At 48.2% G+C, this 15,168-nt stretch overlaps 7 protein-coding genes across 7 annotated transcripts; 4 read left to right on the top strand and 3 right to left on the bottom strand.

Moving 5' to 3' along the window:
- Positions 1-48: 48 nt before the first annotated feature.
- Positions 49-2,318, top strand: N7529_003364 (alpha-L-arabinofuranosidase A; the record flags this gene model as incomplete). Its single annotated transcript, XM_057238891.1, has 8 exons — positions 49-168; positions 219-668; positions 718-834; positions 887-1,076; positions 1,127-1,546; positions 1,595-1,749; positions 1,803-1,910; positions 1,971-2,318. 8 exons carry the CDS (start codon positions 49-51, stop codon positions 2,316-2,318), a joined length of 1,908 nt encoding a protein of 635 aa, XP_057101502.1.
- Positions 2,319-2,799: 481 nt separating this feature from the next.
- Positions 2,800-4,760, bottom strand: N7529_003363 (MDR family MFS transporter; the record flags this gene model as incomplete). Its single annotated transcript, XM_057238890.1, has 6 exons — positions 2,800-2,991; positions 3,063-3,205; positions 3,301-3,622; positions 3,670-4,190; positions 4,243-4,554; positions 4,619-4,760. 6 exons carry the CDS (start codon positions 4,758-4,760, stop codon positions 2,800-2,802), a joined length of 1,632 nt encoding a protein of 543 aa, XP_057101501.1.
- A 425-nt stretch (positions 4,761-5,185) lies between these two features.
- On the top strand, positions 5,186-6,883 carry N7529_003362 (arylsulfotransferase family protein; the record flags this gene model as incomplete). Its single annotated transcript, XM_057238889.1, has 3 exons — positions 5,186-5,750; positions 5,797-5,862; positions 5,919-6,883. The coding sequence occupies 3 exons, from the start codon at positions 5,186-5,188 to the stop codon at positions 6,881-6,883; spliced, it is 1,596 nt and encodes a 531-aa protein (XP_057101500.1).
- Positions 6,884-7,623: 740 nt separating this feature from the next.
- N7529_003361 (ankyrin repeat domain-containing protein) lies at positions 7,624-8,633 on the bottom strand (the record flags this gene model as incomplete). Its single annotated transcript, XM_057238888.1, has 2 exons — positions 7,624-7,986; positions 8,025-8,633. 2 exons carry the CDS (start codon positions 8,631-8,633, stop codon positions 7,624-7,626), a joined length of 972 nt encoding a protein of 323 aa, XP_057101499.1.
- A 566-nt stretch (positions 8,634-9,199) lies between these two features.
- Positions 9,200-9,790, top strand: N7529_003360 (alpha/beta hydrolase; the record flags this gene model as incomplete). Its single annotated transcript, XM_057238887.1, has 1 exon — positions 9,200-9,790. The coding sequence occupies one exon, from the start codon at positions 9,200-9,202 to the stop codon at positions 9,788-9,790; it is 591 nt and encodes a 196-aa protein (XP_057101498.1).
- Positions 9,791-10,405: 615 nt separating this feature from the next.
- Positions 10,406-10,913, bottom strand: N7529_003359 (uncharacterized protein; the record flags this gene model as incomplete). The annotated part of the gene is made up of 3 exons (XM_057238886.1): positions 10,406-10,687; positions 10,745-10,825; positions 10,881-10,913. 3 exons carry the CDS (start codon positions 10,911-10,913, stop codon positions 10,406-10,408), a joined length of 396 nt encoding a protein of 131 aa, XP_057101497.1.
- Positions 10,914-13,220: 2,307 nt separating this feature from the next.
- Positions 13,221-14,761, top strand: N7529_003358 (MFS transporter; the record flags this gene model as incomplete). Its single annotated transcript, XM_057238885.1, has 3 exons — positions 13,221-13,384; positions 13,432-13,888; positions 13,937-14,761. 3 exons carry the CDS (start codon positions 13,221-13,223, stop codon positions 14,759-14,761), a joined length of 1,446 nt encoding a protein of 481 aa, XP_057101496.1.
- Between the last annotated feature and the right edge of the window lie 407 nt (positions 14,762-15,168).

The following is a 15,168-nucleotide window of genomic DNA, read 5'->3' as shown; positions in this document are numbered from 1 at the left end:
GATAGGATTAGCGAGCTAAAAGAGCTAGTTGGGCCTATACACAGCAAGATGCTGCGCAAATATCTTCTCTTGCCGCTTCTTGCGTCATATGGTGCGGCTGTCACTATTTCGGTAGCGAAGTCTGGAGGCAATGCCACATCGGGTTTGCAATATGGTGCTATGGAAGAGGTATGTCTAGCACTTCTGCATGTACGAGCTTTATCTCAATTCAGTTGTAGGAAATCAATCACTGTGGTGAAGGAGGTCTCTATGCAGAGCTGATTCGCAACAGGGCTTTCCAAGGCAGTGCTAAGTTCCCTTCGTCACTGGATGCCTGGACTGCCGCTGGGAGCTCATCGTTATCACTCAAGAACCTGACTGATCCTTTGTCTACTGCCCTGCCAACCTCGGTCAATGTCAAAGGCACTGGCACGGCTGGTCTGATTAACTCTGGTTTCTGGGGAATTGATGTTCGCCCCCAGAAATATAGTGGATCATTCTATGTGAAGGGCTCCTACACTGGGTCTTTCACTGCTTCTCTCCTTTCCCCTAGCGGAAAAGTGCTTGCCAGCACCAAGGTCACTTCGAAGAGCAAAGCAAACTCTTGGGTGCAGCATAGCTTTGTTCTTACCCCGAAGAAAAAGAGTTCAGACACCAAGAACACATTCTCATTGACTTTTGATGGCTCGGTAAGATGTGACAATCATACTGATGCATTCCGAAGCTAATTATCAGCAGAAAGCATCAAGCGGGTCGCTCGATTTTAATCTCATTAGTTTGTTCCCGCCCACATGGAATGACCGTCCGAATGGCATGCGGAAGGACTTGATGCAAGCTATGAAGGATCTGGGTCCTGTAAGCAAACAAATTCCACAAAATGCCAAATTAGATGCTAACAAGGTTTTAGACTTTCCTCCGCTTCCCAGGCGGAAACAACCTTGAGGGTGATACCATTGAGGGCCGCTGGAAGTGGAACGAGACAATTGGACCTCTCAAGGACCGACCTGGCCGTGCGACCACCTGGCAATACCAGGAGACCCTTGGACTGGGCTTGGTGGAGTACATGGAATGGTGTGACGACCTCGGCATGGAGCCCAGTGAGTAAATTCTGCTGTTTTGCATGACTTAGCTAAAGAAACATTTCTAGTCCTCGCGGTTTGGGGTGGCCTTGCCTTGAACGGTGACTTGATTCCCGAGGATGAACTCGATTTCTACGTGCAAGATGCACTCAACGAGATCGAGTTCCTCACTGGCTCCGTGGATACTGAGTATGGCGCTTTGCGCGCTAAGGTCGGACACCCGGATCCATGGACAATCAAATACGTCGAGGTTGGAAACGAAGATAACCTGAACAACGGGTTGGAGTCGTACAAGTCTTATCGATTCCCAGCATTCTATAAGGCTATCACTGCCAAGTACCCCGACATCCAGGTTCTGGCTTCAACCATCGATATGACTATTCCTGGAACCGCCGGTGGTGATTATCACCTGTACGATACTCCAGACAACTTCATCAGCAAGTTCGACATGTTCGATAGTTACTCAAAGGATCACCCTATCTTGCTCGGTAAGTTATCCACGCATCCTTTGGGAGTCAAATCTAACACACAAAAAGGCGAAATTGCTGCTACTGAGCCCAACAACGGAGTTGGAATCGACTGGAGCAACACTCATTTCTCTCTGTACCCTTGGTGGATTGGATCAGTGGCCGAAGCTGTTCTGCTATTGGGCGCAGAACGTAACGCTGACAAGATCATTGGAACCACCTACGTGAGTTTCCCGTAGAAGAAGAAAAATAAAAACAAAATACTAACGGATTGCAGGCTCCGTTCTTGATGAACTTGGATAGCTACCAGTGGTCACCGACTATTCTCTCATTCAATTCTGACCCTGACGACACAGCACGCTCAACCAGTTACCATGTCTACAGTGTAAGCTTTTGGTCTACCTAAATATTCAAAGGCGCAACTCACTGACACAAAACGCGATAGCTATTCAACCACAAGATCATGACCAACACCCTTCCTGCCACGTCTCCAGATGCCTTTGGTCCCCTTTACTACGCGACAGGTCTGGATAGCAAAACCAACTCGCACATTTTCAAGGCAGCAGTATACAACAGCACATCTGATGTCCCCGTGTCACTAACCTTCGAGGGAGTTGGCCGGGGTACCAAGGCCGACTTGACCATCCTCACTGCACCCGATGCCTTGACTATGAACGCGGTGGGCGGGTCCAACCTTGTCAAAAGCAAGACTACCCAAATCAAGGCTGGAAAGAAGGGCGAGTTTAGCTTTAAGCTGCCTAACCTGAGCGTTGCTGTGCTTTCTACCAATTAAAAAAAGTCGTGAGCTGGCAGTAGCAAACCATCAGGCAGCATTTTTAGAAAAAAACGAGTCAATCAGAGCCCTGGCCGCTGTGCACCTTCGCAGACGAGCCTGAATATCGAGCATACATCCTTATTCCTTCAGTATCCTGATTTAATTCTTTTTTGCTAGTGGCATTGCTTCGTGTCGCTCGGTTTAATGATTTTCATTCTTGCCATTTTTGCTTCGCCATGTTGCAAGCCTTTATAATTCTATCAAATTGCTTGCGTAATGCACCACCTGTCACATCGATCCTCGCTGCTCCAAGCTTCCAGGCTGCGATTATCTACACTTCCGCTGTTGTCAAACTTCTCTAAACAAAAACAACTTTTTGCTACACCGACGGAGCTTGGGGCCAACCCAATATTCCTGGTCTGTTTTCGACGCGGGCTTACCTCACCGTAGAAGCCTCGCTTATTCCCCACAGGAGTTGTGGGGACGGAATTTGGTATCCTTACTTGCTACCCGCACGCTGAAGTCCTTTCCCACGAGTAAAAAGTGCGGCGACAGTCGCGACGAAGGCAAAAGCCGCGGACGCCATGAAGGACGTCTTTATTCCGCGGTAGTACACCAACCGGGCGGCCATCTGCACGTCCGGGGGAAGATCATAAATGGCCGAGACAGAGTGACGGATCTCGTCAATCACCTAGGAAGATTCGAATTTTGGTCAGCAGCGCTTCAGGGATGGAAATAAATTGATTCGCGCAGGAATAGTACTTTCCATTTGTCTGGTAGTCCACTCAAGGCCTCCCCGAGGCCTGAGTTCAATGTGTTCTGTATGATGGTTGAGGTGACCGCAACCCCCCACACGGTTCCGAGGGAGCGGATGAGGTAGACAGTTGAAGCGGAGACGGCGTGATCTGGAGGGATGTTAGCAGCAAATCCACCGAACGCCTCGGTTCTGGGTTCGGAAAATAAAATCGAAACTCCTGTTGGAACCAGGAGTACAGCTTACCGGAATGGTCGAAGGCGGCTAGGAACGTAAACAGGATCCCCGGGTACACCATGCCCTGACCAAGGTTGGCAGGAATGACGAAGGCGAGATACTTCCATTCAGAGTCATTGAAGCGGAGCAACATAACAAGTGTATTGCCAATAAGCATTAGAGCTGCCCCTGCGCGGACAATCCATGCGAGCTTGCCCCAGCGCGACATCACGATGCCAGCTGTGAGACCACCTAATGGGGTGGCAAGACACGGGATGACGAGCCGCGTGCCGGCCTTGCTGGGCGAGTCCAGCAAAATGACTTGAAACATCAGAGGAAGGGTAAAAAGGTACTTTATTGCGTTAGTTGTGCTCATATGGCCGAGGCGAGTGTACTTACTGCATAAGCCGCCATTCCCACGCAGACGTTGGCGATTTGTGTGGAGACTGGGAGTGTTCCGCGCAGCATTTTCAGTGGAATTAAAGGCACGGCCTTGGTCGTGGCTTCAACAGCAACGAACGCAACCAGCAAGATCACACTTCCAACCAACGGGATGATTACCCAGACGTCGGTCCAAGGAAGAATGTTTCCGCCAAGGCTGAGGCCGACAAGTTGAGCCGAAAGAGCCAAGATGAGCAAAATTGCGCCCAGCATATCGATCTGGTGCCAAATTCCCTTCGGTCGACCATCTGCAGACTCGGTATTGCGCGCTGGGAATTTTAGCACCACGTAGCCCATGCCCAAGGCGAACAGAGACACAGGGACCTGCAGCAAGAAACACCAACGCCATCCGATTGAGTCCACGATGGAACCGCCAAATGAGGCACCACAGATCGCACCAAAGCCGTAGGAGACGTTCTGGATCGCCTGGTACATTCCGCGTTGGCGGAAGGGAATCAAATCGGAGTTGATGATAGTTGCTAGTACAACTGATTAGCGTTTCATTTGTTGGTTTTCAAAACATGTACTTACCCATGGTCATCAACCCTCCGCCTCCTATACCGGTCAAGGCGCGCATGATATTTAAGAAGATGATATCGCGGGCGACGGCACAGCCCAGACACCCGATCATGAAAGTGACAGTTGCTGTGAAGAAACAAGATCGGCGACCCAGCAGATCAGAGAAACGGCCATAGAGAGGCTGGAAAGCGGTGCTCGTGATTAGGTATGAAGTAGTTAACCACGATGCTGTATTTGCAGCATTGAACTCGGAACTGATGACGGCATAGGTCGAGGCCGTGATTGTGCCGTCAAAGCCACCGAGGAAGACGTTTGCCATGATTGCTGTAGAAGGTTAGTATTTCTTGTTTCAAGGTACCACATTCGTGGATGTACGCGATAAACTTACCGATTTGAATCAGGATAAATCCTGCCGGAGGACTCCATTCCGGGACTTCATCCGAGTGCGATTCCAATAAAGGTTGTTCTTCACTGTGTGACGACCTTTCGAGCTCATTATTTACAATCGTATGTCCGTTCTGGGATGCCATGGTCAGGGCTCAATTGCGGATCGGGTAAAGTCAATAAGCAAGATCTCTGGAATGACGAGATCGGAGAATAATAAGACAAAAATTTTCAAGAGACGAATATCCAAGATTTTTCCAAGACAATTTCTTTCACCAGTCAGCGCATTGCCGACGAAGCGGGCACTCGATCGGGTAATAAGAATGGAATATCGCCCCCGCTAAAGTCACGACATATGATGCCAATGTTGCACTATCCCACGATGAACCTTCTAGTTGTACGTTGTACTCCAAATATTAAACAGGATAGAGTCCCATTGTTCTCTTTTTTTCAACAATTGCCGATATTCAAAAGTGAAAAAAATTCACAGTGCAGAATACCAAACTAAGGTTAATGTACCCAATCTTACCAATGACCGGCATCATGGAGACTGATCGCTGGCCCAGTAATCATGAAGCTACTTGAAGCCATCGCTTGCGCTACGGCCTTGATGCCACTGGCTGCCGCAGACTGGCAATTTAAATCCCGAACAGATTTGGCCCCGCCTCGCCTGAACATCACCATCCCGGCAACAAAGGATGTCGAAAAGGGTTACCTCTTCATCGCACCCTTCCCGGGCCAGTGGGCGGAACCTCAGTTCCATGGACCGCGCCAAGAAGCCCCGTACATTGTCCGCGATGACGGCGAACTTGTCTGGTCGGGGTATACCTACTTCTCCATTTGGGCGGCCAACTTCCAGAAGGCTCGGTGGAATGGTCAGGATGTCCTGTTCAGCTTTGAGGGTGACCATAACCCGGGCTATGGACATGGGCATGGCCATGCGACCATCCTCAACCAGAACTACGAGACCATCCGGGAGCTCCGTGCCGGAAATCATAAATTAATGGATAAGCATGAGTTCCATGTGGTCGATGAGAAGACTGCCTTGCTTCAGGTCTATCAGCCTGTCCCGAGAGATCTGACTCGCTTTGGTGGCAGTCCGGAGCAGCAGTGGATTGTTGACGCCATCTTCCAGGGTACGTCGACCGTGAACATGAAACGAACTTGGCTGACTTCACACAGAACTGGACATCCAGACTGGAGAGTTGCTCTTCGAGTGGTCCAGCCTCGAACACGTTTCTCCGGATGGTGAGCCATGATTCATATACCATTGGTGTGCATGGAAGAAGATTAACAGCTTGCAGAAGCGGTCCTCCCTCTCAACCCCGGCCAGGCGGGTGCGGGCTGGAACTCGTCCGACGCGTGGGACTATTTCCACATCAACTCCGTGGACAAGGATACCTCGGGTAACTATCTGATCTCCGCGCGGGATGCCTGTGCGGTGCACAAGATCAACGGCACAACTGGCGAGATCATCTGGCGACTCGGGGGTGTCCGATCAGACTTTGAGCTCGGTCCCAATGTCAAGTTCTGCTTCCAGCATCACGCACGCTTCGTCAAGCAGAGCGAAGACGAAGAAATCATTTCCCTCTTTGATAACTCTGCCCACGGCACTGAGAACCACCGCGGTAGAGAAGTCCACACCCACCCTTTCTCTCAGGGCAAGGTCATTTCAGTCAACACGGCGACCTGGACCGCAGAGATCGTGCAAGCCTTCCAGCCTCCCGATGGTCTTCTCGCCAAGTCCCAAGGCAGCACCCAGCTTCTTCCCAACGGCAACGCACTAGTCAACTGGGGCTCTGAGGGCGCCGTGACCGAGTTCCTCGTCGATGGTACCCCAATCTTCCACGCATACATGGACTCCGGCTTCCTCGGCGAAGGCGTCCAGAATTACCGAGCATTCCGATACAACTGGACAGGTCTTCCAACTGAAGAACCAGCGATCGTAGTGGAAAAGACATCCTCCGGAACAAAAGTGTACGTGTCGTGGAACGGAGACACAGAGACAGCCATTTGGCGATTCTATGCCGTCACAGACCGATTCGGGTCCCGGGCTTACCTGGGCGAGACTCCACGTGACGGCTTTGAGACTTCTTTCGTATTGACTGGACACTCGTATCCAAGCTTAGCGGCTGAGGCGATTTCGGCTACTGGTCGTGTTTTGACTACCACTCGAGTTGCTCGTATTCAGGACGCGGTGTTTCCTCCGTCTGGCTCGTTTGAGTCCGAGGATCGCAGCTCTTGGAGACAGGTGGTTTTGCAGGCTTAGATGTAACCAGGTGGTGTGGTGTGGTGCATGTGTTAAGAACGAGGTGGGGTGAGATGAGTGGGTGGAAAGGCTTGTGAGCTTGAGGCGAACAGTATAGCTGCAAAGATGGCCAAATACAATGTGTAGGATTGATTGACAGCGTCTATGAGTGAAACCTCTAGTTTCCAAGTTTGCGTTACAGTAAACGGCCAAACCAGCCTAATAGTCTGGAAACTCCGAACATTGATTTCGTATCATGCCAAGCCCGACCAAGACAAATGTAGCTAGCCCTCGGGATAACCACTCGATGAGAACATTTCTTGTATGGTACCAAAAGGTTATTGAACTGAAGTAAGATACACTAGTACAATGGTCCTGCTTGCTTGGGGTGTTAAGTGTGTAGGTGGCAAGCCGATTTCGAGAACGACTCCAACTCGCTACTTTGACAGTTCATAATCTTGGCTTGAAAAAAGGTATCGGATAGGAAAAAAATTGATGATTATTTCTGCTGCTCTCAGGCAATATCAAAAGTATGGATTGGGAGTGACGGCGCTCGGATGTGCAGGTATCTGGTGGGCGTTTCATCATACAAGGTATTTCATGTCACCGGGATGGGGGTTATGCATTCAATGCTTTAAGAAAGATCGATCGATAGAAAGAACGTATATTGCTAATTGTCATCAACTCCCGAATCAGACAAAAAGTGAGCTGACGAATTTCCGTGTTCCACAAGCTTACCCAGCTTTCAGAATTTCTGCGTGCTAATTTCGAGAGCTGCCAAGCAAGGCTTGGACAATATGGTCGCGGCCTTTTGTGGAAGCTATGTGAATGGCTGACCCAAGACGACCGCCCTGGATATAAGCATCTGCATTAAATCTCAGAAGCAAAAGAACAATCTCGTGATGCCCTGCTACACACGCTGCTTGCAGAGCTGTCCCAATCTGCTTGCCGATGTCCCCACCATAGATATTGGGGTTCGCATGATTGTCAAGCAAAGTTTGAACAACATCTAGGTGACCAAGAATTGATGCTTCCTGGAGTGCAGTTGCATATCCATCTCCTTCTCCATGGGCGTTAATGTCAACACCCTCATTGACAAGGCATTTTATTATCTCCAAATGATCCTTTCTTGAAATTCCAGAAGCTTTCCCGAGAAATCTACGACCCAGCGTTCATAGAATGCAGGAATGTTGATTTCACCCTGTTTGTCGCGGGATAGTCGTAAGCTCTTTCTGGGGCCCATACTCGATTCTGCTCGGAGAGCTGTGGAAAATTCGCCGGCGACCAGATTGACATTGACATCCCTTTCAAGAAGAATCTTGACAGTTTTCAGGTGGCCTTCTGATGCGGCTATCTGAAGAGCTGTTCCGAGCGCGGCTGGATGAGCATTGACAACAGCATCATGATCCAACAGTGTCTGAATAGTCTCTTGGTATCCCGATCTTGCAGCCGCCTGGAGAGCTGTCCCCTTGCGCTCATCAATAGCGTGGACGTTAGCATTGTTTTGTAAGAGTAATTGAACAATGTCCTGAAAGCCCGAGCTTGCTGCTTGCCAAAGAGGGGAACCAAAAATGCTTCGATGGAAAGTCGACGTCAATACCGCTTTCAATGAGCAGCCGGGCAACGCCCAAGTGATCAGATTATAATGCCCAGTTGAGAGCTGTTCCATCCAATGTATCCCGGGAATTAATGCTAGCTCCATAGGTGAGAAGTTGCTGGACGATTGTCTCATGACCATTGTCTGCCGCGATATGGAGTGCAGTTTGATCATAGTTTGGCTGTTGCTGTCATCTTAGTTTCATCGAGCAAGAATTCCATTACTTTCCTAGGAATTTCCTGCGCTGCGCGGGCGTGATGGCCCCCATTATCTACCGCATAATAGCAGAACCTGTTTTCTCCTGCCTTCATACAAAGCTCGATTTATAATAGTACCACACCAATCATTAAATAAAACAAACTTGTGGTTGTTGAGGTTCCGACTTGTGAAATAATATTTAATATGAGGTGTTTTGAGTTGGGCGGCTCTCTAGCGTGGGCGGCTCGCCTGTGAATAACATTATTCGAATGTCTCTTTAGTCAATACAGAACGTCGACAATCCCTTTGAATCTCCGCCCCGTCACAACTCATCATAGACAACAGTCATTGCTGTGCCTGTGAGGACTCTTGCAGTATTAACACGGGATCCGTACGACTCATTGTATCGTCATCCAATTTGAGTCAGACGGAAGTAGGCAAGAAAAAGGCACTAAGGTCACAATACGCTTTCCCTGTCGCATTTTCTACATAAGGGCGGTGTTGCTAGCTCGTCTCATTCGCCAACTAGGTCAACCGTGGTCATGGATAACAATACCAGTTTCGCGGCCAGCCCATCAGCCACGAGTGAAGCGATTGATCAGTCAACGGTTTCTGACCTCACTCCTATCGCTATAGCAGCTGGAGGGAAAGAGATCACAGGAATAGAGATCTTTCAAAGGACCGCAGACAACACCACGGCAGCCAGGGTGAATGAGCTCGTTTCAGAAATGAACGCAAACAAACCTACCGGAGGCATCGACATGGCATATGGAAATGAGGACACTCAGCGTCTCCGCTTTTGGAAGGCTAACTCATTCAAGGCTTCAATTGTCGTCTTCGTTCATGGCGGCAGTTGGCGATCGGGGACATATTTGGACTCTATTGGTTCGGTCAAGGTTGATCATTTGACCAGCAAGGGCTATGCCTTCGCCACCGTCAACTATACACTCATCCCCTCCGTGACTGTGGAGGAGCAGGTGCAGGAGGTGGCAAATTCTCTGGACTATCTGGTCAAGAACGCGGCTAGGCCATTTGCAAGAGAGTGGTGCCAGTTTCCATACCCACCAGAAAGGGATCTTGAGTACAGTTTACCTTGTTTACAGCGAGCCTACTGGAAGGAGATATATGTATAGAACAGATTTTATACGGTGTTACGATATAGTCCCGCCACAGAAGAGATGTTAAATACCCAAATAACGAACTAAGCTCGTAATCACACACCACCTGCAAAGCCTTATTGGTTTCGTCAATTAATCTATCTGGCTTACATTCAGCGTAAATTACTACGTAGTTCCAGTCCATAGTCGCGACACTACTTCGGGAAAAGCAGTGCTGGTGAAGTACAACCTTGGAACACACGAATATATGTAAATGCTCATCCAGCTGGAGAAAGAAAAGGTTGTGAAAGTGATCAGTAACAGCACGAATTCAATCAGATGATCCCCGCGTTCCGACAAAACTAACTGAAGGTATGCTGACGATAGGTTCATACAGTACTTCTAATATGGTGTCACCATCTACACTCTTGGATTGTTTATTAATAACCAATATAGCGTTGTTATAGTAAATCACATAATTTTACCGTTTCAAGATCGTTAACTCAGAGGGATCCCATATCCTGCCTTTACCTCACAATAGAGGAACCGTCATTTTGGATCATTTTGACTACTGTGCTACTCGTGCTGCTTCCGCTGTCCTGCTGAATGATATATCGCTTGGTTGAATTTCATTACAACAATTTAGGTTCGTCATTCGTGAGATATAGAGCTGCTCTGCCCCTCCTCGGTTGTGGGTTTTTCATCATTGATATTTCCTTTCTGAAGGAGAGGGCTCTTTTCATAATCTGCACTCTTCCTATACAAATCATCGGTGGCATCCTTGTCAACATTACTTGAGCTTGGGATAGGGGCATAGGGGTGCGAAATGCTGTCCCGATCGGGATGTGTTCTGCCTGTTTTGATTGCGCCGTTGTCGGTCACGTGTTCAGTGGTAGAAAGAGCGAAGTCGCCGGAGTCGAAGTAGCGCCGTTCCTTCGAGTTACTAGTTAGTACATATGTACGCATCGAAATAAACTGTATTATAAGTACCTTGGATTGTTGGGCGAGTAAGCCTCCTCGCGGCAGCCTTCCGTACTTGCTGAGATGACGTTTTTCACTTTCAGACAATGGCTAAAAGAATATTGTTAGCGCTTTTGCTTCTAGGTAGGGCGTGAGAAAGACCTACTTCGGGATCTGGCCCCTTGCGTTCTGACTGCATTCTGAGAAACTAGTTATTTCCAGAATATCTTTTCAAGCTCCAAAAGAGATTGCATTTGAACAGGAATAGTTCGGATTTCTGAACGAAGAATTTATGACGTTGGTTATCTTGTGACGTGATGGATTTCTAATTAGCCATTGCTTTTGGTGTCTGGATTGTCAGGCATCTACCACGGTTCAATTGTTTTAATGGTTGGTTGCTTTATAGTTTCGGATCTCGATCCAACAAATAGTCCGGTTGCTGTCTCCCCCAAATGACTGAGCCCACATAGAGTCAGCTAAACAGCTCTTTGCTTTCTTGTTGATCTTTTACTGCCTAGACCTTGCAGAATATTTCGGAAATTCATTTTACCACCTTTATACTCTTTGAGTTATTCGTAGCTCTTGATGCGAAGATATCTTAGTCTGTATTTAGAAAAGGTCTGACATAGCACTATTCCTGCATCGACATCATACAGATTATGCCAAACTCAAATGAATTTATGCCTTATATTCTACTGATTTTAAGTTGGAGAGGCAGTCTGGAAGCTGGAACCACGGATGATGATGTGAACTAACCCAAACGAGAGCTAGAGCTTTGCGATTGTGCAAGCTGTCATATCTCCTTGGGTACTCTAATGTCCAATGACGAGCCATGCGTTTCCTAGACACCAGACAATACTAAACATGATGATACGTCTCCCTGCCACGAATGATAATTTATGACATAGACTAGTCTGAAATCGGGTGTTGTCTACTAGTTCCAAATTCGCAGTATCTTGGATGATGTTTACGGTTTTATTGGAAACGTAAACTCATAATCTATCCAAAGCTTCTGTCCTCCGCGGCAGTCAAGTTCCATCTTTTTTGATGTGCTTGATGGTGAAAATTCGCTTTCGGGGAAACGCTGAGTTGGGCTTCTAGAGCAATTGCTCATCTCAGGCTTTGAGTCCATCTTTGACGGTAGTGAGGGCAGGTTATGATCAAATTCCCACGAATCATACTGCTTTGACTGGTAGATATTGGCTTCACGACAGCGGCGGTCGGAAACCTCAATTCTCTTAGCCGAACTTAACATCGACCAACCCCCTTTGTGAAGACAGAGTTCCGGGTGGCTCGGTTACAGACGCCGATAGCGAACAGCTCACAACCCTAAATATTACAAGTGGATTGAGATGACGGCAAGATGAGAACCGCAAAGTACGAGGGCCGATAGCTGGAATCTCAGAGTTTTGGTGAGTCTTCATTCTCTCCTACTATTTATTATCTCCTGACTAATCATAAGAAGTGGGACTCATAGGAACGACGAGATCTATTCTCCAAATGTTCTGATGACAATGGCACATATAAACCCGCGGCACATCTAACGGAAATGATTGCATTGTTTGGCCCGCCGCCAAAAGAGCTTATATCCCGTGAAAGAGATGGATTAACATATAGATAGGCTCCTGCTGCTCAGAATAATGCGGATGTAATATGCACAGCTACAGCCGAGTAGTTCGGAGGCTCTTTCTTCGATGAATAGGGTAAGAGTCATAAGAACTCCTCTAATATAAGCGCATATGCTTACAATGTCCAAATTAGGCGAATTTCTATATAAGGATTCAATTCCTCGGGATCTTAGTATTGCATATATTATTTACGCACTTGAAGAGGAGGAGAAAATCTTTATCATTTTCTAAAAAGATGCCTTGGTGGCTTCCGGATAAGAGGTATACTACTAAGAAACTCCTAAAAGACCCTTGGCTTAGCGAAGACGAATCAAAGGGAAGTAAGTATATATCTTAAATAGTTCGGGGAGGATTTGTTCGGGGCTTCCTAGAGATACCCTATGGTCATGTTAATTGGATTTGTCCAATTGAATTTGGGCTATCGATGCACCAGAGGGAATGTGTTTATCAACGTCTGACACAACGATTGAAATCAGGTGGGACCCCTGAGTGGAGTCTCCCGAACGAAAAATCTGTCTTCATCTGCATCCCGTCACTAGCAAATAGATGTTAGATTCAACTCGGTAGCTAATGCACTCGATCTGAAACATCCCGTCGCGTATAAGTCAAATCAATACTTAAGGCATAAATAGAGAAATTCGAGGCACAATAAGGAGCATATATACATAAGCGGATGAACGGTCAGCCGAGATGCATAACCCAGGCCTCGGCAGTGAGTGGTCAGTGCCGGAAATAAATGGGGAATCCACCGGGAATAAGGTGTGCATTAAGGATGCGAAGAATTGTGCGTGCCGATAACCGGTAACTCTAATGTATATATAGCTAAGCAGCCATGCCACGTTTTCCAATCCCTTAAATGAATAATTATATACATCACCATGGCGGATATCGAGAAAGGGTTCATCCCCGAAGACGCGCTCAAAGCCCAGGATCCCAATCTCGTTGACTTCGACGGTTCTGATGATCAAGAGAATCCGTTCAACTGGCCCAAGTGGAAAAAAGGACGTCAGCTGGTATTGATGGCCTTCAACACATTTATTACGTGAGTTGTATGGCAATTCCAGGTGTATGCGACGCTAATCGATATAGTCCCCTGGCCTCGTCAATGTTTACCCCTGGAGTCAGCGATGTTATGAAGGAGTTCGGCTCCACAAGTAGCATGATAGGCTCGTTCGTCGTTACTGTTTACATTCTGGGCTATTGCTTCGGTCCCTTTTTGATCGCCCCACTGTCTGAGATCTACGGCCGTGTGCCACTATACCACGCCTGCAACTTGCTCTTCCTCATCTTCACCATCGCCTGCGCTGTCGCCCAGTCCATGCCGCAGCTAATCGTCTTTCGCTTGCTGGCCGGCATGGCTGGCGTCTGCCCCCTGACAATCGGATCCGGTACCGTCGCCGACATGGTTCCCAAGGAGAAGCGGGCAGGAATCATGGCCATCTGGGCCATGGGACCCATTTTGGGTCCAGTCGTGGGTCCAGTCGCAGGCGGCTTTCTGGCTGAAGCAGAGGGCTGGCGCTGGGTGTTTTGGGTGATTGCCATTGCCGTACGTATCCCGTTCTAGTTTGGAGAGATCAACATTAACCATCCATAGACTGGTGTCATGATGATCCTGACTATCATTTGGTATCGCGAATCCTACGCTCCTGTCGTGCTCGAACACAAAGCCGCTCGGCTGCGCAAGGAAACTGGAAACCCAGACCTCCGCTCGATCCGCGATACGGGCAAACTCAGCCCACGACTCTTTCTGACGGCCCTAGCACGTCCGTTGAAGTTGCTCTTCACCTCCCCGATTGTCTTCATGATGGCGCTCTTCGCTGCTATCACTTACGGTTATATGTACCTAATGTTCACTACCATCACCTCCATCTTTGAGGACAACTACGGCTTCGGTCCCGGTGTTGCCGGTCTCGCATACCTTGGTTTCGGTATCGGTTGTATGATCGGACTGATCACCACCGGCCGTGTGGCCAACCACATCGCCCAAGATCATATTAAAAAGGGCTGCTTCGCACCGGAATCTCGTCTGCTTCCTATGATGGTGGGCTGCTGGTTCATGCCCGTCGGTTTATTTTGGTATGGCTGGTCGGCCGAGGCGCACACCCACTGGATTGTGCCCATTCTCGGCACTGGAGTGTTCGCCCTCGGCTTAATGAGCGTGTTCATGTCTGCTAGCACTTATCTGGTTGACTCGTATCTGCGCTATGCGGCATCGGTCACGGCGGCAAACACGGCGCTGCGGTCGCTGGTTGGAGCTCTGCTACCATTGGCTGGGCCATCGATGTATGATGCGCTGGGACTGGGATGGGGAAACTCGCTACTGGCATTCATTGCGCTTGCGATGTGTGCGGTCCCATTCGTGTTCTGGAAGTTCGGCAAACAGATCCGTACTAGCCCGCGGTTCCAGGTGAATCTGTAGGGAGGACATCATAAAAAAAAGTTCGGTTTGCATTTGCATTTGCATTTAAATAGCGGCATTTTCTTGAAGCATGTGCACATATAATATAGAGTAATGAATTAGGCAATAATCGACGAAGTATTCCATGACTATTACATATCCTTGAAGCTTTCCACATTCCACAGCTGGTCTCCCAGATATCGTCTCTATCACCCATCCAAATAATCCCTTGAGAGCAAAGCATTTGAACATGGTGAACCACCGGGCCCGAGGCGCAATTAGAAAACAAACCATTCAAAGAGCCTGTTGACAACTGAAATATTTAAACATTCTTCTTAGAGAATAGATATATTTATCTTGAAACTCTGCACACTCTAATAATTCAACATTATAATCTCGAAGCCATCTTCATGCTGGGGTTGACAGCA

Source organism: Penicillium soppii (assembly GCF_028829465.1).
Source record: "Penicillium soppii strain IBT 18220 chromosome Unknown utg000003l, whole genome shotgun sequence".
In the NCBI taxonomy this organism is placed as follows: Eukaryota; Fungi; Ascomycota; class Eurotiomycetes; order Eurotiales; family Aspergillaceae; genus Penicillium; species Penicillium soppii.
The sequence above is the reverse complement of the archived record's forward strand: the minus strand, read 5'-3'. Positions and strand labels throughout refer to the sequence as shown.